This window comes from Mesitornis unicolor, unplaced genomic scaffold (assembly GCF_000695765.1).
Source record: "Mesitornis unicolor isolate BGI_N332 unplaced genomic scaffold, ASM69576v1 scaffold26354, whole genome shotgun sequence".
NCBI classification, from domain to species: domain Eukaryota; kingdom Metazoa; phylum Chordata; class Aves; order Mesitornithiformes; family Mesitornithidae; genus Mesitornis; species Mesitornis unicolor.
The window spans coordinates 66,347-90,399 of NW_010181455.1; the positions used below are offsets into that span (position 1 = coordinate 66,347).

The window sequence follows — 24,053 nt, forward strand, 5'->3', positions numbered from 1 at the left end:
TGCACAAAAGAAAGAAAAAAAAAAAAGTCTTACTGCTTTTTGCTAATATCTGCCTAATGATTACTTCACTGGGAATGAGATTTCACCCAGAATGTCATAAGAGGTTAAAAACTAGTTTCTGTCATTGTTGAATAAGGTAACAGTAGTGCATCTTCTGAGATTCTACTTCTCTTTTTTTCTCCTTTCCTTGACATTTTATGCCCAAAAGCTAGGGAGTGTAGGTATCTGCAAATCAGCCGCTGTAGATGTGTACAAGTTGACTGCACATTCACAACTTTTAATACTACATAAGGCAATCATTTTAGATGAATAGACCCCTGAGTACTGAAGCATTTCAAATCCTTTTTCATTTGACCATTCAGTGACCTGATAACTATTTCCTGTCCCTAAGTAAGGTTGTGACCCAGGTCTTAGAGTGCAGAAGACAGATAATTTTAGCAACAAGTTAGATCCAAATGGATTTGGTTGGAGGGGGTAAGGGAGAATAGGTTTGGCTAAATTCCTCTAAAATACTTAAAGTGTTACAGCACTTGGATTTAGTGTGTCTAGTTAAAAGTAATTGTTGAATTTGTTGCCATCTGTTTGGATGCCTGGGGACTGTATTCAGTATTGAGGTGGTTTGTTTTTCTGTTTTGCTTTTACTGAACAATACCCAACACTCTTTTTACACTTCAAAAACACAATTGCTAATGAAGAGGTCATTAAAAGTGCATCTTCAGATATATTCCAAGCATTTTCCATAGTATTTCGAGCATTAAAATTATATTCATATGCAATTGATACTTTAACATAAGCCACAAAAAATATATTCTGTGTCCATAAAAGTATCATGAATGCTGCGTTGCACAAATGTTCATCTTGCAAAATAATTTCCATTTGGTGTGGAGCTATGAAAAAGGAATATAATTTAGTCTTAGAAATATTTTATAGATAGAAAACTTGTTTCAATTGGACATGATACCTTTTAAATCACAAAGAACTTTTTTTCCTGTAGCTATACCTTTTAATAGCAATGCCTCTGAGTATTTTAAGTACTTTTAGAGGTGTATTGAAGGAAGACCTTCACCCCAGAGCTTTTCATTTATTTGAAAATGTAATTTATTAAAGCTTTTTATAAAATATATTTTTTCCTATTCTGTAATGGGAACCATGGTGTTATGGAGAATAAATACTATTAATGAAGTCAGAGATCTACAGCATTTCAGAAAGGCCATTTTCATGTGTTTAATATTGAACACACATTAAAATCTCATTCCTTTTTATAAAGAATAATGTTATGGTTCAGATGCATAATATATTTTGGTAATGTGCAACATTTTTCAAGCAAAATATTAAAGAAAGTCTCTAAAATTGAAATCTAGGTATTGAAAAATTTGTGCTATTTGGTACTAACTCTGCATGTTTCATATAATCTATAAAATAGTATGTATGGTAGAGTTGAATGATTTTACAAGGAATTGCAAATAACTCAAATATTTTAATGAAAATGTACAAGCATGTAGTGATATCTCTGTAACTTCTATGCTGTGTTATTTCTCTAATATACATCTTCCAAATTTATAGCTTTACAGTTCAATTCTTACTATGTGTAATACAGAAACATTTTAGCAGTTTTTTGCAGTTTGTCGGTTTGTGCTGTTTCGATGTATGCACTGCAGATATTTTATCTAGACTATGTGTATAAAAAAGGTAGAAATACTGAATTTTCCGGGATTTTTTTTTTCCTCATACCCTTAAGAAAGGTTGCATAAATATTCTTGAATGAAATTGTATTTACATGACAGTCTAGAATAGTTCTTCCTTTGCAGGTTTATTGTCAGGTTAAATAATTCAACATGGTCATGATTTCATACATTGCTACATTTGTAGAATCTTGTACATAACCCAGTCCAGGTAACAAGATAAAGAAATCCATGTAGCTAGACAAAAGAACTTTATTTAACTTTCGCAATCATCATTAAACAAGCAGATTGTTAATAACTTTTTTTAGTGGTTTATAAATGTAGATTGAGTATTAGGTTTTACTAAGAAATTGACTGTGGAAAGTGATTTCCCTAAAACTCTTGCATGCTTATTGTTTTCCAGCATGATTTAAGCTTGGTAATTTTCAGTTTATTAAGAGACCAGAGTTATCTTTTGTCAAAGATAGACTTTAGCTTTTAAAAAGGGAGAATTGAAACACTACTGTGTATTACAAAGTTAAATTTACTGAGTATTTGCTTTAGTAGCTGATGCATATTTTGTAATTGAGAAATTAGTAGTGAATGTAGAAAGAAAGGAAGTTATGTGCTACTAAGGCAGAAAGTTCTGATTTAACCTACCAGTGACCTGACTTTGTTTGTTCAGATGACAGTCCTAAAAGTGTGCATAGAATATTCCCTTTTAATACAGTTATTTGCCGCAAGCCGTGACCTCACTGCCTGTCAGGGAGCAGGTCTGAATTGGCCCTTTCTCTGATATCGTGACATTGCTTCTGTTGCCTCGATTGTGACCTCTGATTGCATGATACCCCTGAGAGTTCAATTTAATAAGCGTGACTCCTGACTCTTAGCCAGGTCTGCCTTCTTAGTTTTTGTCAGGCTCTACTTGTAGTCTGGTCTACATATGCTAAAACACTGCATAGGCTGTCATCATACCATGTGAGTTGTATGCACTGTATTCAAAATTCTCTTTCAAACATCTCTCATTTATTGCAAATGGAAATATTTATAAAAGATTACTTGAAATAAATTTTAAAAGTTGCTTCTTCCACAATTATGGCTGCTTGGGATTTTAGGTTTTTATACCTTTCCGTGAATATTTACTATTATTTCACTGTATTACTAAGCATGCAAGTTATCTGTGCATCATGCTAATTAGTTACTTTGAAATTTGTTTTATTTCCCCTATGGGATTCTTATATATGTCTATGACTTCCTATCAACAATGTGTTTGTTCATTATAGAAAAATTAGGGGCAAACCTCCTTTCTTCTTTGAATAATTAATACGGTTGCACAAGGCAACAGTACTGATGAGAACCCAGAGCACTGTGAGATGTAGTCATTCAGGACTAGTCAGGTGAAAGCTGAAGAATCTGTCTGGACTTCAGGAAAAGGTGAGTAGAATCAAGACTTTTTAAATATCATTGAAAATTAATATCTTTGGTTTAGTGACTATTTCGCCACATCACTGCATTCTTTTCTCCTGTTTCCTCTTCTTCTAGCCAGAATACCAAAGAAGAATCTGTTCAGAGACCTGACTGCCTTGAGGATGGTGATGCTGTTCAGACATTTCTCCATTTTTATTGTCCCTTGATACATTCACAGAACCAGAATATGAAGAAGTTCAAAGATTTGAGAGTTTCAAGAACCGTGGTACACATTACAGACAAGTTTCTGTATTTACTTACATACTTTTTTTGTATTCTTGTTGCAGATACAGATAACTTTTTTCTAGCCTCTGTATTAGTAGCTCTAAGATACTGTTTCTAATCAATGTATTTAGCTTTTCAGAAAAGCAGAAAAATCTTGCTGAACAAAGTAATGCTTTGTGCTCTCTTTTGTCGTTAAGTTAAAAAAATTTCTGTCAATATCACCATTTAATATTTCTCTATTTCTTCAAATGTTTTAAAGAATTCTGTTTGCCTTTTCACTCAGATTACTTTGTGTTAAAATTGTTATATTTTGTATGAAAAGGAAACTATATTAGAATCTTTCCTATAAAAGAAGTTTTCCAATATAAGGTAAAAAGTGGATATTTTCTTGTTACATTCAAACTTGGCAATGAAATGCTGTTTGCTCTTCTTCATGACAGTAACTGTAACAGTGGAAGTAAGATCTTAGTTTGGCCAGTTAAATCATATTTTTTTACCCTTTAGCTAAATTCCCATGTAAGTTAGTAAAATTTTCATAGCCTAATTTAGTCTATAAGGTAGTAAAACTCATAATATAATCATCTGTTCCCTTCTTCTGGAGTAAATAGTCTAAGATTAGCTATTGAAGTTCCTTAATCTCAAATGGGAGTTTGCTTACCTAATTGGAATTTATGAGGTTTCACTCCTTTTTGGATCAGACCTTAGTGCTCTGTACTATTTGATGGAGCTTAGATAACTGGCTACGAATAAGCAAAGCTAGGAATGTACAACTGTTTTACCTGTTGTTAGGCAACAAGTAAAACAAATTATGCTTTTAAGTTAATTAGTTATGGCTGTCTTGAAAGCTATTGCAAATATAAACAAAATGCGTATGAGGCAAATTCACCTATTCAGAATCATCATGATATTTATTCCCTCCTTTTCAATCAAATTTTATATATATATACATAGAAATAGGTAGGTATATGTGAGTGAGTTTGAGTGTTTAGTACCAAGTTTAGCTTAAAAGTTTAGTAATAAAGAAACTAAACATACCTACTCTAAGAATAAAATATTTGCAATCAAACTTAAGGAAGATTAGGTTTTGTTCAGTAACAGAACTGGGTTTTTTGTTTTGTTCATTTTCTCATTAAAAAAAGAGGACTCAGGGCTAATTTATTCCTTTTTCAACTCTGATTTATTCATTCAGTGAGGTAAAATCATTCAAACTTCTGCATGGATATAAAAAAACCTGAACTGTGCCATTGTAACTATAGCTGATCCAAAATCAATATAATTAAGTCAGTTGCATTTCCCCTGGGGCTTAATACTCTTGAATATGTGTTGGTTTCTCTAAAATTATATACTGCGTTTCAATTATTGCATTTTTCATGTGTTTACAAGCTGAAAATTTCAGTGCAATTAACCAGAAATTCTATAAAAATACTAAGCTCTTTGAGCCTCATGAATTAAGAAGTAACCTGGGGCAACTTACAAGCAAATCTTGGAATCTCTTTTTTACCTGTCTTTCTTCACAAATAGAATACCCTTTCTTTTAATAGATCCATAAAACATGGAATTTCATATTGTTTATTTTCTTTCATGATCTATCAACCAATTAAATATAACTTAATAAGAAGAATTAGTACTTTTATGTCTATATTTATTTATAGTCACTTGTAAGTTTAGTATCTATGCCTATTTTTAAGCTGGACATAAATATATAAGAATTGTACACGCTTGGGGATTAACTCACTTTAGATGTAGAGTCTTAAGAAAAAGAACCATGTCTATCTGAGACTTTTTTTCCATTTAATTCAATGAGCATTAAATCAAACCTTGTTTATACGAAGTTTGGCATAATGTCAGGCCTGATCTTCAGTGGTACCTCTGGGTTTTACTATAAAGTAAATTAAACAGCAGCCTTGCACTTAGTTTATGTAGACTTTTTATGTATATTTGACAGTGTAGAGTAGTTCTGCTGTTACGCATTGCTGCACTTACAAAGCTGTGAATTGTTGTCACAGTACCTTCATCGAATGCTAACAGATATTTTAAGTCAACATCTGAATATAAGCCAGAAATAGTTTCACCTACACAAAATAAAACACTCAAATTGAAAATTATATCTATGCATAATAGATAGAAAATATAACCAATTCATATATATTAATAACTGAACTACCTATTGTCATTCATAAAATAATTTCATTATTTCACTTTCAGCATTACTTTGCACTGATAAGTATCACACATAGTACTCATGTACATCAATCATCTGTGTTGATGAACATGAGTTCTTAAAAACAAGTTCATACATTATTCAGGTAACTAGAAAAAATGTTTATTCTCAAGAGTGAACATAATAAAGACTCTTTTAATGTACATTCCCAAGCTGTGATACAAAATTACATCTTTTAATTACTTGAGACAATTATTAACATGGTGTAAGTCAGCTTTACTGTCTAACTTCATGCCGCTCCCAAGTAATTTTTTTTTTTAATACTTGGCACATGTATCTTCTTGTTACATAGCAACCTTAAATTGTTGGTTTAGATTAATCTTTTGCAGGATTTGGATTTTTTTTGTCCCTTTTTTGTACTTTTAAGACCTTCAGTACAAACAAAATCTGCCTTAATGGTGGTCACACTCAGTAAACTTTATTGTATTTTGTATTTTTTGACCTTTTGATTGGAGACAACATAGTAGTTAGACCTCCTGCACCCTTACAGAATGTTCCTTTGTATTTGTTTTCTTGAGAATTCCTTTGGAAGATCTGATGTCTTAAGTCATTTTGCTTGGTTTATTGAATTTAGAGAAAGGTATTCCTCTGGCTTGTACTCCATACGAAGTGATAATCTTTTCTTGCTTGGGAATCCTGTTTCATTACTGAGCAACTAAGTTCATGTTCTTGATTGTTTCTGTCAGTTAATGTTAAGAACTGGGAATGCATAGGAAAAAACTATCAAAATATTCTTTTAAAAAGTTTTTATTTGAAACATCTCTTAATTTTCCCCTGAGCAATATAAAAAACATTCCTCTTTCCACCAGAGAACATCCATCATTAGGGGGTTTATTAATTCCCAAAGATTATGAGAAAAACTAGAGATAGGGTCTGTACTAAGCAGAAATTATGTGAGTGTAGGCCATAAGGATGAGCAAAATAGGCTCAATCTACTTCTGTTTTATTTATTCCTTACATTTACTAAAGGATAACTAAGCATGGAAATCCTAAACATACAATTTCAAAATATTTTTTTAATCCTCCTTGATTTCTTTTGGTTTTTCAAGCACCTTCAAGGTGTGAAGCTTTATTAAACCAGTGCATTACTGTTCCTTTATTTTTTCTTCCCATCTCTGAGTCTTATTTTTAATTGACTCAAGCAACCTATTCTTACATTATTACTGCTATAAACCCTCCACTATTAAATACCTATTTTCCCCAATATATCTTCAGTTTCTTACCCAAGATTCACTGCCTGAATCAGATCAGAACAGACATAAATTAGCAAGAAATGAAATCAGCAATTGCTTGTGTGTCTGTTTCCCATACACACCTCAGGTGAAATACTCCTTCAGGTTTATAGATCAACTCGGGAAGGTGTTGAGTGTCTTAGGAAATGTCATGTTATGAAACTGAAGGAAGGAAGTTATAGAAGATAAATGAGAAATTTTGTTTAATGTAAATGGAGGAATACAGAAAGTGGTGACACTCCATGAAAGTTGGATAAATTGGAAGGAATGATGTTTCATTCTGCCTTGACGTCAGTGCCAGGAAACTGAACTTATGAAGCAGTTCAAAGTGAAATGTGCCATGTTCACAAGAAACATAAAAGGCATAAGCAATTTAATATGGAGTAGTAGTTTGCAATATATTTGTGTAATCAGAGATTTGCAGTGAAAGAGATTAAATAATAAAGAAATGCTGGGAGGACTTCATTGACACTGTTATGATATGAATAGAGAAAAACAGCTTTAAGTGGAATGTCTTAAAAGTACACCATTGAAGACTAAGACTTGAATTTGCCTCAATGTGGGGAATAGAACAAATTGAGCATAACCAATAATCTAGGAATTAATACTAATAAATAATGATAAATAGTAGTGGTCATATATTCTGCAGAGGCAGGAACAAGTAGCAAAAGAGAAAAGAATGTGTGGGAAGGCTCAAGTATGAAATCCTGTGTTCCTTGAATTCAGTAGCTGAATTTTTTTCAGTTTTGGTGGTTTAGGAATCTCCATTAAAGGGTTCAGCTTTTGCATAATCTAATAATAAGGCATCAAAGAGAGAACACAGAAAGCACGGGCTGAAATGTGGTAACCACTGAAGCAGGATGAACTAAGTAGGTGAAGCTTTATTACTGGTGTTAATCACACAGAAATAGAGCACAGTCTAAAAGACAGAGAAAAAAAAATTAAAACAGAGAGGAAAAGATCAGCCAAAATAAAGACTATGGTCTTAATTGAAGGTGTGGTGAATGCCTGGATTCAGTGAAGGAAGAATTAGTGTGAGGGTTAGGTCAAGAACAGTCATGTGGTAAAAAGATTATTACAATAGCAGAGAGGAGATTAGAGAAGCAAAGGAAGTTTGCAGATGGAATAGTAATATAGTAGAGTTTATAATCTGAAAGAAATCTGAAATACCTGCTAAAAAGAGGAAAAAGGGCACAAGTTTTAGAGCAGAAACTCAGAAATGTTTTTTTTCCTTTCACTATTTGCTTTCATAATTTCTGAAAGATGTGCTTTTATGAGTTTATCAGCACTCCCATGTTCAAAATGTTCATGTTGTGGTGTAATTGACAATGCCTTTTTAAGCATCCAGAAATATTGCAGATCATAACCTGATATGGTATGCTTGTGAAAAAAATCTATAATATCTTTTATTCAGCTGTGAACTCATTCAGACACTGGTATAAATATTTTTATTTCATTCATTCTAGTCCTAAAGGTAGAAGTTTATTTAATCAGAAGTTACTCTGATGGAGAAGTAACATCTAAAATTAACTAACACATATGGTATAGCTATGTCAAAAACAAGTTTCTGTGTTTTTAAGGTAGAAACATATGTGTTTCACTATCTGAAAATTCCAAACCCAACTTGTAGATAAACTGACATTATCTGGAGATACTATAATTTTAGGTGAAAAGAACTCTGTACCAATTATTGCCACATGATACTAGTAACTAGAAATCTTATATATATTGCTAATAGAAATGTATTTACTGAACACCTGTGACCATGCTAAATACCACTCTAAATACCATTCTTTTTCCAAAAATGGTATTTGGGGCGTGTAGTGATTGTTATAAAATGCTTAGGTGTATTTGGGGACTTCTGGCAAAGTAGAATTCTGACAAACGTGACAAGCTTTTTGTGGAAGAGAAGAAATTCCACTCATTTCTCTTACATTCTACTGTAAGTTGCTGGATGATTTTGGTGAGGTGAGTGGGGGAGCTGTGGGGGATTTTATTATTATGATTTTTCTGTCTGTTTCCACATTATTCAGTTTCTTGCCTTGGTAGCACTGATATTACTCATGTTGTCCTTGCTTTCTGTTCTTCATGAATTATGACAGAATTGATGCCAATTGACTAACATATAGAGAAAATGAGATTAAAGGTTGAGTTTTAGGTTTAAGTTTTCAAGATTATTTCGTAATGTGTATTATAACACAACTTTGTAGAAGACATAGAAGAAATTATAAAAATCCTTGCAGGATATATATATGATTTTCATTTCCATTCAGAATAATTTTTAATAGAGTTTGTACACTCATACACAGACTCATATGCACACATCTTCATAATATATATTGTTCACGAGTAATGTATACAAGAATACTGACAGATAAGAAAAATTTCAATATATTAATAGCATAGACATGAATTTTATACTCAAGCTCAGCTACTTAATTCCTATATTAAGAGCATCATTCCCAGAATACATACTGAGAAAATTAACTCTGGTCACAGATTTTTTTATATTAAGGGAGGAAAACTTAGAATGCTGAAGAAATTCCAAGCCCTTTTTTCACATTGTAGGTCTTAGTTTTCTTACTCTCTTACGTTGTTTGTATTGTACTCTGTATGAAGCAAGTTTTGAAGTTAATTAAATCACCTTCTAAACACAAAATTAACTGTAAAAGGTTGGATACAGTGCAGACTTCTCCACGCATTTCTGTTTCAAGAAACATATGATATATTAAAGTTAGACCTTTTATCTTCCCATCATCAACAAATAGGTTTGAAAAAAAAAAAAAAAATCACTATGTTGAGTCGGGTTCCTTAGCATCCTCTTGCATATAAATTGACAACTGAGATTTACAACAATTAAGATTGGCGTTTCCTGGGCAGAGAATCTGAAAACTAAAATGCAGAATCTGAAAGATCACCCTGAATGTAGACATTGTGTAACTCTTGTCCTTATTTTTGTGTACTGCTTTACTGTTAAGAACACTTACCCAAGTACTGGGGAATGTGGGTGTGAGGTACTTCTTAGCCTGGAACAGGCTGCCCAAAGAGGTTGTGGAGTCTCCTTCTCTGAAGACATTCAAAACCCGCCTGGATGCGTTCCTCTGCAACCTAGTTTAGGTGATCCTGCTGTGGCAGGGGGGTTGGACTGGATGATCTTTCCAGGTCCCTTCCAACTCCTAAGATTCTGTGATTCTGGTGAGATTTGAATCTCTGGCTTCCACATGCCAATCTATTTCCTTTCAGTATGTTTCAGTCCTTTCTTTAAAGCTGCTTCAGCTGAGGGCACAGCATGCATCAATCTTGAGGAAAAACCTGTGAGAAGAAAACTGACTCTTACCTAGATCTTAGGGACTTCACCAGAAGTAGTTCACAGATCTTAGCCCTTCTCTTTTAACTCAATGGAGTATCCAGAGATAAGTCCATTTTAAAGTTCATAAGTAGCATCCATATTTTAAACTGAACATGAGTTGTACTGTCTGTAAGCGTACCCAGCAAACAAATGTGACAGATGGAGGATGGCATTTTTCTAGATCCCAAAGTTCAGGTTCTTATGTGTTTTCATGTCAATTTGGGGATCTAGAAAAGGATTTGTTATTTTCCTGTAATGTTCAGTTCCAAGGACATTTCAGGTGCTCAGGCTCTTCTGAATAAGTTCTCTCTACTTAAATGTCCAAATTCTGTAGGAAAATGACAATGGATGCCTCTGAAAGCTGTGTTTGATCTGGCCTAAGTGCACAGTATATGTACAGATGATTAATTGGTAACACCTAAAAATAATTACTATATTAATGCCAAATGTAAGACTATTCCAATCTTAAATTATTAACGTGTGTGTCATATAAAAAAAAAAAATCAAAAAGATTTAAAGCTTAGAAGTGATAATCTAATGAGGGTATGATACTTTAAATACCTCTGAGATTAATTTGGTTTTTGACAAAGTTGTGCCTCCTTTGATGTGTTCCTTTTTTCTTTGATATTCTAAAAGTTGCCTGGATTTAACAATTAAAGATTATAGGTCTGATCTATTTCAAAGATGCAGAATGCTTACAGCTCTTTGGAACTTCTGTGGAATTTGTGAGTGTTAGTACTTCTACAAAATCAGGTCCAGGTTTTAAAAAAAAAAACCCAGAACCCTCATTTAACAAAGCTATCAAGCAAATGCATGTTAATGATACTTATACACCAGATCCTCAAACACATGATGTTCATAAGTGAAATAGAAAAATGATAAGGCTGTGCTTTATTTCATAACATAGTCTATTTTCATTAGAATTAGAAAGAGAAATATTACTATTAAGAAGTAAGAATATGGATATGTTCCCAATAAGAAAATAGAATAGAGTTTTCTGCAGCATTACTAAACAAATTATTGAACAATCTATGCCCATTTGAGAAAAAAAGCCACTATTAACACTAATATGGAACAAGTGTACTCTGTTTAATAGCATATATTATTTTAAGGAAAAAAAAGCCAAACTTATTGTGTGCACTTTTATCTTTGTCACGTTCTTGTTTCAATACTGTTTCAATTATTAACATGCAAAAATAAATAAATATAAATGGAAAATAAAATGTCATTAAATAAAACAAGTTGTGTTTCAAGCATAATTTGCTCAAAAGTTCAAACTGCAACTAAGGCAAATCATTATCACTTATTGTATGTGAATCTTCTTTTGACCATCACTGACACACAGACTCAGACATGAACTTCTAATGCTAGTTTTAAATTCCTACATAGATTTCCCTTTTAATGGAGGAAAAGTTAACAAACATTTTAGTAAATGCATAAATAATACTGATCCTTTTAATAGGAAGAAGTAATTCTTCTGAGAAAGATGGTAATACTGGACAAACCTTTCTATAAATCCAAGACAAAAAGATAATTTCTTGGGGATTTATTCATCATTGGAGAAGATATGTTGAAAAGCAGAAGGTTCAATCTTCAGGACTGCTCTTATGAAGTCATGCAGAATGTTTCTTACTGCTGTTATAAATCAGGATCTTCATCTGAAGAGCTATAAGGGTACCAGTGTAGCTGCAAACTTAGAACCTATAAATTTTCAAATTCAAAGGTCAAAAAACTGTAGTCCTGAACCAGAAAGAAGGAAAGGCAGTATCATAAACTTAGAAAAGTGCACATGGCTCCCCACTTTAATCAAGGAAGGTGATGAACTCTTAATTGGAATGGTAGTTAGGCCTCTTTATATTTTAATATTTGGCAGTGATTGAGCAGTTCACCGCTTGACCTTTTTAGTCAGCCCTCACAACCTCGTTCGGGTAGATACAGTGACTGTCCATCCAAGCTTTTTCTTATCTGTCTTCCTAAGGAGGTAAATGAGAGTTCTTTACATCAGCTAAGGATAAATTCTTCTGCTTAAATTCTAGTCTGTGAGTCAACAGCAAGATGTATGTGACTTCATATTCTGGACCAAGACCTTGCCTAATTTTAATTGGCTAATTATGGGTTTGGCAATTGAACACATTCAGCCTAAGAATTGGATTTGATTTGAATAGAGTTTCTCTGTACCATGATAAATGGAGAGCACAACCAAAATACATTTGTATTTCAGACTATGAAATAAGAAGCTATGATACTTCAACAATATTCCCGTAGATCTAAAAGATAAAAGCAATGAGCTCCCTGCAAGTTATTAATAGTTAAATCATTCATAGCGGGCAAATGGACTTGGTAGTAATTGAGGTGACCTACGTTCTTTACTGGTTCAAGTGCAAAAGGACAGGTATGCCCCTACAGTATACTAAGCAAGTTCTAGTAGCTGATGAATTCACCTATCACCATCAGAAAGAAAAAATCTTTGAAAAAAGAACAGGAATAATCAAACCAAAAAACTGTGGTAAAAAAAAAATAATTCTGATGTCTCATAAAGTCCCTGAGTCAAAGGTTCCAAAAAGAAATAATCTATAAAGTTCAAGTATAAAGGTAGAAAATAAAAAGTTGTTCTAATCCATTAACATCCCCATGCAACATTGACACTTCCTCTGCAGGCTTTTCCAATTCTGACATCCTCTTCCGTATTCTTCAAGACGTATCTGTTATTCAGCAGAATGATCTCAAAAACTGAAGGATCTCCAGAACTACACAGCTTTTTTCCATAATGTCACTTTCTCAGTTCTTGGGTGTCTTTTGTAACACTGAAAATTAGGTAGTACTTTGTGAAAAATAATATCATGTATGTAGTTGCTTTGAAATCCCATATCAGAAATTGCCATTAAAATGTCTTAATGAATTATATCAGTAAAAGACAAATCAGAGGAATAAGATTGCCATGTGTCCACTCTGGTATATGATGCTTATTTTTTTTACCTTATAGATTGATAAATAGAATTGTAAATATAAATTAGTTTGTTTAATATAATTAATTTGTTATAATTTTAATTAATAGAGGTAGCACAATAAGCAACATTCATGAGGCTGTGACAAGCAATTTATGTATAATATGTATTTCTACATATATTTCAGTATAAAAGAGAGTTTATTTCCCAATAAAAATAAATTTATTCAGAAGACCAATATTTAATCCCAAAAGAGAAAATAAACCATAAAATGAAAAATTAATTTAAAAGCATTTCTTAGATATATCTGAAGAAATTCAGGTTAGTTAGACGCTTTGCAAGAAAAGAAAGTAATTGCTTTTTTTCTTTCGCAATATGCTCAAAGCCTGTTTGGGGAATCTTAAAAATATTATATTTTAAAATAATAATGAAAAACAGGAGTATGTTTTTTTCCTCCTCAGGTAAAAAAGAAGAATTTTCTCAGCTGGATACTACCTTAGATGAAAAATTATGTAGAAATGACTTTACTTATCAATGGCTTAATACACAGCTTTTGGAAGCAGCCAGTTCCAAAAATATGAAGTGGTGAGGTCATTGACTTTAAATTGTATTTTTTTTAATTTTAAATTTATCTTGTAAAGTGAAACCTACATTAATAGTTCTAAAACAAACATTACTTTCTAGCTAGCAGACTGTACACCGTGTTTCCAGGTCCCAAACATGGTACCCTTTAGAATTGGTTCAGTATTCACTGTACAGATACTTCTTCTGCAGTGATAATGAAATGATACGCAGTGCCATATCTTCAGATAAATATCTACATAGCTTTATGCTAGCAATGTGGTGTTCTTTTATAATATAAAGAGTATGGGGAAAAAGTGCTTATTCATTGTATATTTTATAACATTATTGGAATATATTGTGGTTTTATGTAATTAGACCAACTGTAATATTAACCTAACAATAACAATAATCTAACAATATCTATATTGTTAGGTTTGATTGAGGAGGTTAAAAAAACCACTTTTTAACTAGGCAGTGTGTACTTATATTTTGTCTGCCAAATATAAACCAAACTTTTACATCTTTATAGTATAATTTAGCAAAAAGTACTAAACATGTTCCTTATATATTTCATTTTGGTTACTAAACAGGTGAAATATCAATGCAGTTAAAGAAAAGGTCGATCTCATTCTCTAAGCTAACATGAAGACATAGGAAGTATATTTTATTAATAAATCAAATATAAACCATTGATATCTTAATGAAGTCATTGGTAGACACAACGCCAAGCACCTCTAATAAAAACAAACAAGGTGTCAGTAGGCAATCAGTGAATTTAGTGTAAGCATTTTAACTTTATTTTCATTGAAAGTGTATTTAATTTGTAATGAAAAGGACTGCATATTGTTATGTTTTCTGTGGAAAAATATTGCACATTTCTAAATTGTATCAATGACTGTAGGAATTATAGGCAGCACATATTCCTTATATTTACCTGTCAGTCATATTCCATAATATTGAAACCTCCAAGTGTTTGTTTAATATAACTGTCATGACTTTTAATTTGAATTAAAATGCTGGAACGAAACATGTAATAATGTTTGAAAGTAAGACACAGAAATTTATAAAACATTATTTTTAAATGTCATTACATTACCTCTGCAGGTGTGTGCTAGCTATGCACTAGTATTTTTACTGACGTTTTTTAAGATTATGATACCGTTTTTGAATGCAGCTAAAGTCCCACTGATCTCCATTGGAACATCACTGGTAGACTGTTTAGAACAGCTGATTCATTAATGTGACTGAAAATAATTTTGCCCCTGTGTAAAGTAATGTGAGAACCAATTTAGCTATATTTTTTGTCAGTACATGCAAAAATTCATGCATGGTTGCATTTGTTGACACTTATACTTTTAAATTAGCATTCTATCATAGGAATAAACAATATAAATTGTTAATAATTTGGTGGTGTTAATGTTAAGTACAAGTATTTAAATATTAATTACTCTGATGCTTTATCAATTAGTATTAGTTACTCTGATACATCTTAACCATGGATTTATTTTAAATAGTATCCTTTCTACTTAAGCAGGAGTATTTCCATTAAAAGTTTCTGGTTAGGTTTTTTAGTGAACCTAATACAGTGGGATTTATTGACATTTTTGTTCTATATTTTTCCCAGTTGTCATTTTTTGCCTGAGTTAGATCCTGCAATATGTGACAGTAGACGAGTACAACTTGTGGTAAGAACTTGTTTCTGTGTTGGATTTTGCAGAATTCAGCTATGTCTTGATGGTGTTATCAAATGCATACTTAGTGTAAAAACAACCGGGAGGGTTTTTTTTATTTATTTAATATAATTCTTTAATGTTGTCTCTGGCAATCAAGTTGCCCATTGATGGAGATTGGAAGAAAATGTTTGAACACAAGAACCCATGTGTGTACATAGTGTTTTAGTTTCATAATCTGATACTGGTTTTGTTTTTAAGACATCAAATGCTCTGTGTGTGTTCGTTAAAGCTTCTAAACCAACCTTTTAAAAATGTTAAAAAAATTAAATATGGTTCAGCACTAACTGCATTATCGAGTGAAAACATATATTCTGGTAATCTGGTAAGTCACATACGTAAATCATTCCAATAAGACCACAGTGTCATTTATTAAAAGACAGTAAGTAGGACTAGTGTATTAATACAGTGACATTATTAAAAAGTGTATAAAGTCAGACTTATTCCTATGATTTCTTTTCCATAGTTTTTTACATTATAAAATGCCCTCTACTCTTTTCATGATTCATTCTTTTAATTGCAGCATTTTTTTTAAACTGTATTTTCTGAAAAGGGTAGTTCTGTAGGTTGGCAGGAGGAGGGATGTGAGCAATTTAACAATCTGAAGATTTACAAAAGAAAAAGACTCAGTGTCAGAGGTACCCAAAAGTTCCTTTTATAGCAAGCAGTGCTATGCTGCCTACAGGACAATTTATACTACATAAGCACTTTACATTTTATTTCCAAATTAGCAATAATGTTGATATAAATATGTGAGGTTAAAAAAATTGGGCAAAAACCATACAGAAGTAGTATCTTATATTCATATACAAAATGTAAAATGTTGCATAAAACCTATTTCCCAGATTAATGATGTGTCATGTGCCTCATTCTGTACTCGGTGCAGTTCTGGCTCTTTCTAACCTCTGTCTTCCTTAGCTTCACCACCTGCGCAATATGCATGTTTTGGAAACACTTCCATAAACTCTTCTAAAATTCACTGTTACACAAATGCTTTTAAGACTTAGATGTTATTATTACTGTTTTTTTTAAGTGTGATTTTGTCAAAGAATTTTCTGTGGTGTAGGGTGCATTCAATTCTTATGTTGCTCGTAAAGTTTAGTGATTGAAATCTTGAACTGGGTGATCGTTGTCATGGGGTTTGGTTGCAGCAACACTAATAGTTATTTGTTAGGGAAACTCTAAAACAGTAATTGCTCTAATTTGAGTGAATCATAATCTACTAATGTTATCTAAATTACATATTATGTGGTTATCGGTAAGCATATGTGCACATAGGTAGATTGTATCTTATTTACAGTAAGCAGTTCTGTCCACAAAATACTGCTGCAATCCCACAGCAGTATTATGTGGTGTGCCCACATAACCAGCAATGTTATGGGATTGTCACAGCCTGTGCCACATAATTACATAGCTGTTCCACATGAATGAAATACAGAGAAAAATGTGATAGGTCAAAAAATAGAAAATTGAGTAAAATGTATCTCTAATGCAGAAAGCAGTACTATATGGGCAATGAAATAATGATGAGGTTTGTACATACAGAAAGCTGAAGAATTACAGTTTTCAAGTTTATATGGGTTCTCTTAACATTTAAAGGTTGAAATGTGAAACGTGACCATATTCCTAATGCTTTTGCATAGTAACCCAGTTAAAAGCTGTGAAATCATGACAAAAATGAAGTTAACACTTAGCTACAATCATTATCAAAAAGTAGGAAAAGTTCTGGTAAACTGAAAGAAGAAAATATACATTAAAAACAAACAAAAAAAAGAATTAGAAGAGAAAAGCATTCCTGGGCATTTCCAGTAGCTTTTTCGTATACCATATACTTGATCATAAAGTTTCCTGGTGTGTACTAGGATCGCTAATTTGCATGTGTTACATAAACCTGCATTCTGAGAGTATTCAATTAACATAATTTTCTAACTGATATTTTAATTTCAGTGATTGCATATTAACAATAAACTCTTAGCCCTTCTTATTGGAGAACAAACCCTATGCAGTAACCTGCAGTAAAACTAAGACCTTCTTATGTTAATCTTGGTCATTTCAATGATTTTGCTTACTACTACTACTTCTACTACATAATGGATGAGGAAGACATGCTAACTTACAGTTTAAACTGGGCACTTGAACTTAATATGGTTTTTCTAAATGCCAAGTGGGATAGACTTCCTGATTCATCTTTATATGTAGCTTAAGTTATCTACATGATTAACCACTTCACTATTAATCAGTATCTCCAAATCATTAAGATATAACTTGAAAAAAGCACTTTTTACCTCAGGAGGTAACAGAATATCTTCATAATTTAACATAGGAGTAGACAACTAGTCAGATATTCCTCCTCATTGAAATTATTTTCCAGTTAATTTTTTTTTTTAAAAAAAAGGATTGTAATAATAAAACTAAGGACAAAAAGTCTGAAGAGTTAAAATCTGGTAATCACTACAGATGGAAGTCCAGTACTACACTCTGTGAAAAACGTACAAGTATCTTAAATTTCCTCCAAATTTTTGGCTCTAAGCTATAAATGTAAAAGGTAAGGTTTTAATTAGCTAAAGAGGACTTTCAATCAGGTTCTTTACAAACCTGAAATTAAGCTTGCTCCAGTGATTAATACAACCTTAAATGTTACTCTGACTGTAATTGGGTGAAAACACTTATCTTTATTTGAAAGAAAGTAACAAAATATTTTACGTCAGAGAGACAGACACCACTATTAAAATCTAGCATATAACACTGAATTTTGTTGTTTACAAGGTGATGAAGCCTCAGATTTGATGATGATAGGAATTGCATAATAATTCCTTGGAAATGTTAGTTGTTTAAAATACTGTGGCCTTCTGGGTCTTTGGGAATTGGTACATTAGAGAACTTCTGCTGTGTGTTTAGACAGGTTAGAAGAAAATAAAAATTATCAATTCCATTGGTTTGAATCTCTCTGAGCATCGCAATGATTGCATTATTTCTACTAAGGAAAGACTGAATCACACAGAATCACAGAATCACAGAACGTTAGGGATTGGAAGGGACCTCAAAAGATCATCTAGTCCAATCCCCCTGCCGGAGCAGGAACACCTAGATGAGGTTACACAGGAAGGCGTCCAGGTGGGTTTTGAATGTCTGCAGAGAAGGAGACTCCACAACCTCTCTGGGCAGCCTGTTCCAGTGCTCTGTCACCCTCACTGAGAAGAAGTTTCTTCTCAAATTTAAGTGGAACCTCCTGTGTTCCAGCTTGTGTCCATTACCCCTTGTCCTATCATTGTTTGTCACCTAGAAGAGCCTGGCTCCATCCTCGTGACACTCACCCTTTAAATATTTATAAACATGAATGAGGTCTCCCCTCAGTCTCCTCTTCTGCAAACTAAAGAGACCCAGCTCCCTCAGCCTGAAAGCTTACTATTTAAAGATTTTGAACATACGGACTTCTTCCAAGCTTAAAGTGACTGTAAATACTAAGGCCAAAAATATAAAGAGTTGGCAGGATAAAACTGTTACTCTTTTCAAAGTTTCTTGACACTGCTATGGAAGAGAAATAAAATATTGATATTCACAGCAATAATACAGCCTGCTGCCCACACAAAGCAAAACTTTAAAAACATGATCATTAAACATATGAAAGGCAAGCATCAGAAAACGGGGAATAAACTTTCTATGCTGACACAAAGGGTGTGCAGTCACTAAGAAAGAGCTTAAAATCTCTGTATTTTGGAGTTGTTGATTTGAAAATGCTTGAACATTGTAATGAATTTTACATTAAACAGTGACTGAGTAAAGACAAAGAAATGAAACAGGTCTCCATTTCATCTGAGTTCTCTAACTTAGACTGAACTACAAAGCCTGTCTGCATTGGTGCAATGCTGCTCTTGGTACAGTTAGCTGGTTTGAACAGGAAGTCTGGAGATCGTCTTCTCCAGAATAGCCTACAACTTTATAGTAATGGCATTTTCATGAAAAAAAGGGAGCTGCAGGCCTCAACACCACGAGGAAGGAGTTGAGACTCAGTCTCTCGATTCCTGATCGAGCAATCTGGTCACTATGATATTATGCAAAAGTTTGGTGACAATACCATTAGTGTAGACTTTCCTTTTTTGTTGGTTGTTTATTTTTTTTAAAGAAGGACTCTACTCAGTTAGACACCTGGCTACTGAAAGGATTGGGGTTTTTCATTCCAGATAGAGGAATGACTTAATCTGCTTCCTGGACTCCACTTCTGAATATCCAGAGACTAGAAAATTTAACTGTGTCCTTACGTTCCCTGCTTCCAGCTGACTGGCTCTACACTGGGAATTTTATAGATTGCTCTTCTGCAGTGTCTGATTTTTCCTCATCTTTGTTACTAGTCCTCAGTATCTAGTCAATAGTATTGTTAAATATCTCCTTTTGACATTGAATAGTTTTTCATTTCAAGGAAAGGGAGTTCTTGTTGAGTAAATGCGAAGTCCTTTATGCAAAACTAACAATCTACCATTTACATTGTGTCATATATTGCAGGTCAAATTTTTAACCTTTGCCCTACATGTTCCCCAAACAAGGACCCATTGCTAAAATGAAATATGATTTTCATTTCTATTTTCCCATATTTATGTGCAGGTAATGTGCCTCATGCCAAAATGTACCACCACTAGATGTTAGAAGTTTATAATTAATATGGTACCCTTACCTAAAGTATAATTAAAATGCTGTCTGATGGTTATAGTTAATTAGCAAAAAACTAAAAGATTAAATTACTTACTGAGCCCTTGACTGATTGAACTGATACGTGTCCTGGATAAAACATAAATATTGCAGAAAATAATCCAATATGACATCTCTGACATTCAACTGTAACTTAAATTATAGACTGGTCAGTAAATGATCTTAAGCTGTTTAAGGTTTCATCAGCCATCTGCAAGATTGATTTTCTTCAAAATTACTGTACTAAAATGTTTTCTTTTGTTGTTGTACTGACTCAGATCACAAACCACAATTTTAAGATCGGCTCTTATTTACAAAAATGCTTTGACATAGTGCATTTGTTCAGCCTAGGCAACAATAAAGGACTGTGGTATCATTTTGAAGAAGGTTGTTTGACAGACCCTGTTTGTTTATTTGGAGTAATGTGAGCTGCATTCAGAAAATGTTATATTTTGTTTCATGATTGTGTACATTCTCTCCCACTGCTTCCAGGCAAGCCCTGTAAGCAGAGAAGACACGGATTTAGACCTTGTTTCCATGGCCAGTGGAAGTGCTTTGACTGAGAACAGAGAAAAAAATAAGCAGCCACACAGACACTCAGCAAGATATTCAAGTAAGTTATGGGGTTTTTTTTCAATATCAGTTTTAAAGATCACTTTAAAATGCTAGCTAGAACTCAGCATGCTTAGAATCCCTAATAACACGTGCTACTTAACTTTGTTTCTTTCTTACCTAAACCTTTTTATACATTTTATACAGTTCTGTTTAAAAACTGCATGATTTACCTCAATAGACTTTCCTCTTCTGATTTTTAACCCATGAGAAGTTGCTTGTGATGTATGCTAGGTCTTCTGATGATGGAGTTCTTAAAACATTTTCTCTTCTCTACGTCATAAAACAGAGTGTTTTTTTTAATGTTCCGCTTAATTTTTTTTTTCAAAAGAAGTTTGAAAAATACATGTTTTGTTAACTGAATACCAGAACACATATCCTAATCAAGCCACAGATTTCTGTCATGTTCATTGCCAATTATGCTGTAGTATATGCATCCTACTGAACTTAATATAGCTCAGAGACCGAGGACCTTTTAAAGCCTTATATTTTTACCACACTAATATCGTTGGAATTATCAAAATATTCTATATGTTGAAAAAAAGAAAAAATAATACTTGAAAGTAATAAAATAGCATCTTTAAAGTTTCATATTTTACTTCGTGTAATATAACTGAAGAAAATGTTAATATCTTTCTAATAATATGACATACTGTATTTTGTCACCTGCATACAATGTCTTTTCCAAATAAATAAAACTGTACACTCCAAAAATATATGCTGCAGGAAGTATAAGCACTATTAAATAACTTAGGCAAAACTACTGAAATTCCTAAAACCAGTTAAGTAGTGAGGTTTCTTGAAATGCTTTATGTCAAAATAAGAATCAGTTTATGTCATAAATTATATGTAATTGCTAGGTTTGCTTTTTTATTATGTTTTCGTATGTACTATCATTTCATTTTCAATGAAAGCAAATTAAAATTCAAGAAAAACATGTAAAAATACTTGATATCTCTATGTTTCTGACATACTTTCTAAAGGCTTTAGAATAAAGATTTATTTACATTATATTAGTCCACCACGTGCAAAAAATAACAGTGAGTACAATTTGTCCCTGCTTATTCACTTGATTTACATTCCTAAAATTAGATTAGATAAAATCTATCATCCTAGTCTAAGTTAATTGCATCTGTGGAGAAAGAATATGATTTTTTTCCTTCTGCCTGCCATCTTAGAAAATAATTACTTGATAACTTGTGTTCTGAGTTTTCCTACTTCTCTCCATTGGCTAGTGATTAGGCCCCACCACTTAAATTAGATGAGATTCCTAACTGCTAAGATCCTGAATTAAGGAGACAAGTCTAAGCTACTGATGTCAATGGTATAATTATCATATTTCTATATAATGAATAGAATGTATGCATATCTTGAATAATTTAGTTAAATAATATACACTACATTCGGCTTAACATATAACTGCTGTCTAGAGTGCAACCTACATTATATCGCCATCCAGAAAAATAAAAGCTCTTTCAATGAAGATGAGTATGTAAAATTTGCCTATGTTAGGAGCTTGGGAATGGTAAAGAAAAAAAGTGTCATTGTATTATAACTTCAAAAAGAAGAGACTACGAAAGGAGCAGGAAAGAGCAATCAACTGGCAGAGTCATAAGTATGAGAGACAGAGAAACAGTTCACCATGTGGTAATATATATGAATTTTCATAAAGTATACATTTGCTACAGCACAATTTTTCATATATTCATTCTCTTTTCAGCAGTCTAGGAACTAAGGGAAAAAATGCCCAGGTCTTACATCTTTCTACATACATTTCTGTATGTGCATTTATATAAATTTTTTCATTACATATTTGAGAATTTACACGGTGATGGTGCATTAGATTGTAAGGCATATTATGTATTTAACCAGACATTACTACTAACTATGTACAATTTATATGCAGTATATAAACATGTTTATTATATTAGCTCTGTTTGCTAAAGACTGTTGCTTTTCAATGATCAAAACCAAATTATTATCCCAGTGGTATCCTTAATCTGAAAACATTAGAAATTTGCCTTTATTTATAATGTATTTATTATAAAATACTTTCCTGTTGTATTGTCTCTCTTAGTTTTGCTTTCTGAAATATTTGATGAAGAAGCCTAGAAACTATTTTAATGATTTAGTAGGTGTATTCCTTTTGAGTTAGCCTGTGCTTATATTACAGAATAATTTAGAAAAGATGCTGTGACCTTAGAGGTGCTGCCAGTTGAATAAATATTTAAATCAATTTCTTTTACCATTTTTTCAGGAGAAGTCAACCTGAATGGATAGTCAGGCTTTAATTAATAAAATGTTACTAAGTTCAGTTTGCAACATCCGTAATCCTGGTTGTTACTCACAATTCTTTTTAATTATTGGTAGAAAGTCTTTGGCAAACTATGCCACACAACTAATATATCAGATATATTAGTTGGGAGTATCATGTATGTTTCTTTATATACAATTTGTAATTCAGTAATTGCATCAAATTGCTGAGATCCTTTAGGCTGAAAAGTGAGGTTTAAAAATGCAGGATAAATTATTTTTAGGTTTATTTACTCAAAATAAACCCTCAAATATATATAATACTGAAATAAAATGCATTTTATATACTACAGGGACATTACTGTACATGAATGATCATGTTCTTGTAAAGAGAAAACATGCAATGTTTCAAAGTTATTATCCTTTAAATCAGAGGGTTTTTTAGAAAGGCTAAGTCAATATTTTCAGAAATATTTTGGAGACCTGTCCAACTTTTATATACTTTTTGTGGATCTTATTTTCCAAAGGTAGGTTCCTAGAATTCATAGTTAAAGAATTTTAAGGTTTTTATCACCCAAATTTACTATTTTTTTCTGAAAAATCTGTATGGGGTAGATTAATCCTAAACTAACTTAATTCTGTTCCTTGACAACACAAAACGAATTAAAGAATGAAGGAAATGCTGTGGACATAGTATATATCAGTTTAAGGAAAGCATTTGTGCACTTAAAGTATTTGATGTGGTTCTGTGTTATATGTTCAAAGGGAAAAATTGACTGTGCATTAAATTCACCCAGTATTAAAGAAAAAATAAGTAAAATATATGTATAACCTAATGAAAGAGTTAGACTGATTAGTTATCTATCTAATTCAGAACCTTGCCTCTGTTGGTGGCCAGTGTGTTATATTCTGAAACACAGTACTTTACATTCCTTCAAGAAATCATAGTTGTTTCTTTATGCTCCTTGAAAACTAATTTTCTTTTCTATTTCTTGAGGTGGTTTTTGGGGGTGATTTTTTGGGGGTTTTTTTATCTCCTTGTCTAACCACTGCTAAGATCTTAATCTCTGTCATACCTAGTGCCAATAAGTTGCAAAAATAGGTGTGTTAG

The 24,053-nt window shown here is 32.5% G+C and overlaps 1 protein-coding gene across 1 annotated transcript in view; it reads left to right on the forward strand.

Moving 5' to 3' along the window:
* LRRIQ1 (leucine-rich repeats and IQ motif containing 1) overlaps positions 1–24,053 on the forward strand; it is a gene marked incomplete at its 5' end in the record, with an annotated part of 101,690 nt that overhangs the window by 66,220 nt on the left and 11,417 nt on the right. The window contains 3 exons of the mRNA XM_010183442.1: positions 13,562–13,685; positions 15,289–15,349; positions 20,570–20,690. Of these exons, the coding sequence (XP_010181744.1) occupies positions 13,562–13,685; positions 15,289–15,349; positions 20,570–20,690 (306 nt within the window). The remainder of the gene's footprint in view (positions 1–13,561; positions 13,686–15,288; positions 15,350–20,569; positions 20,691–24,053) is intronic.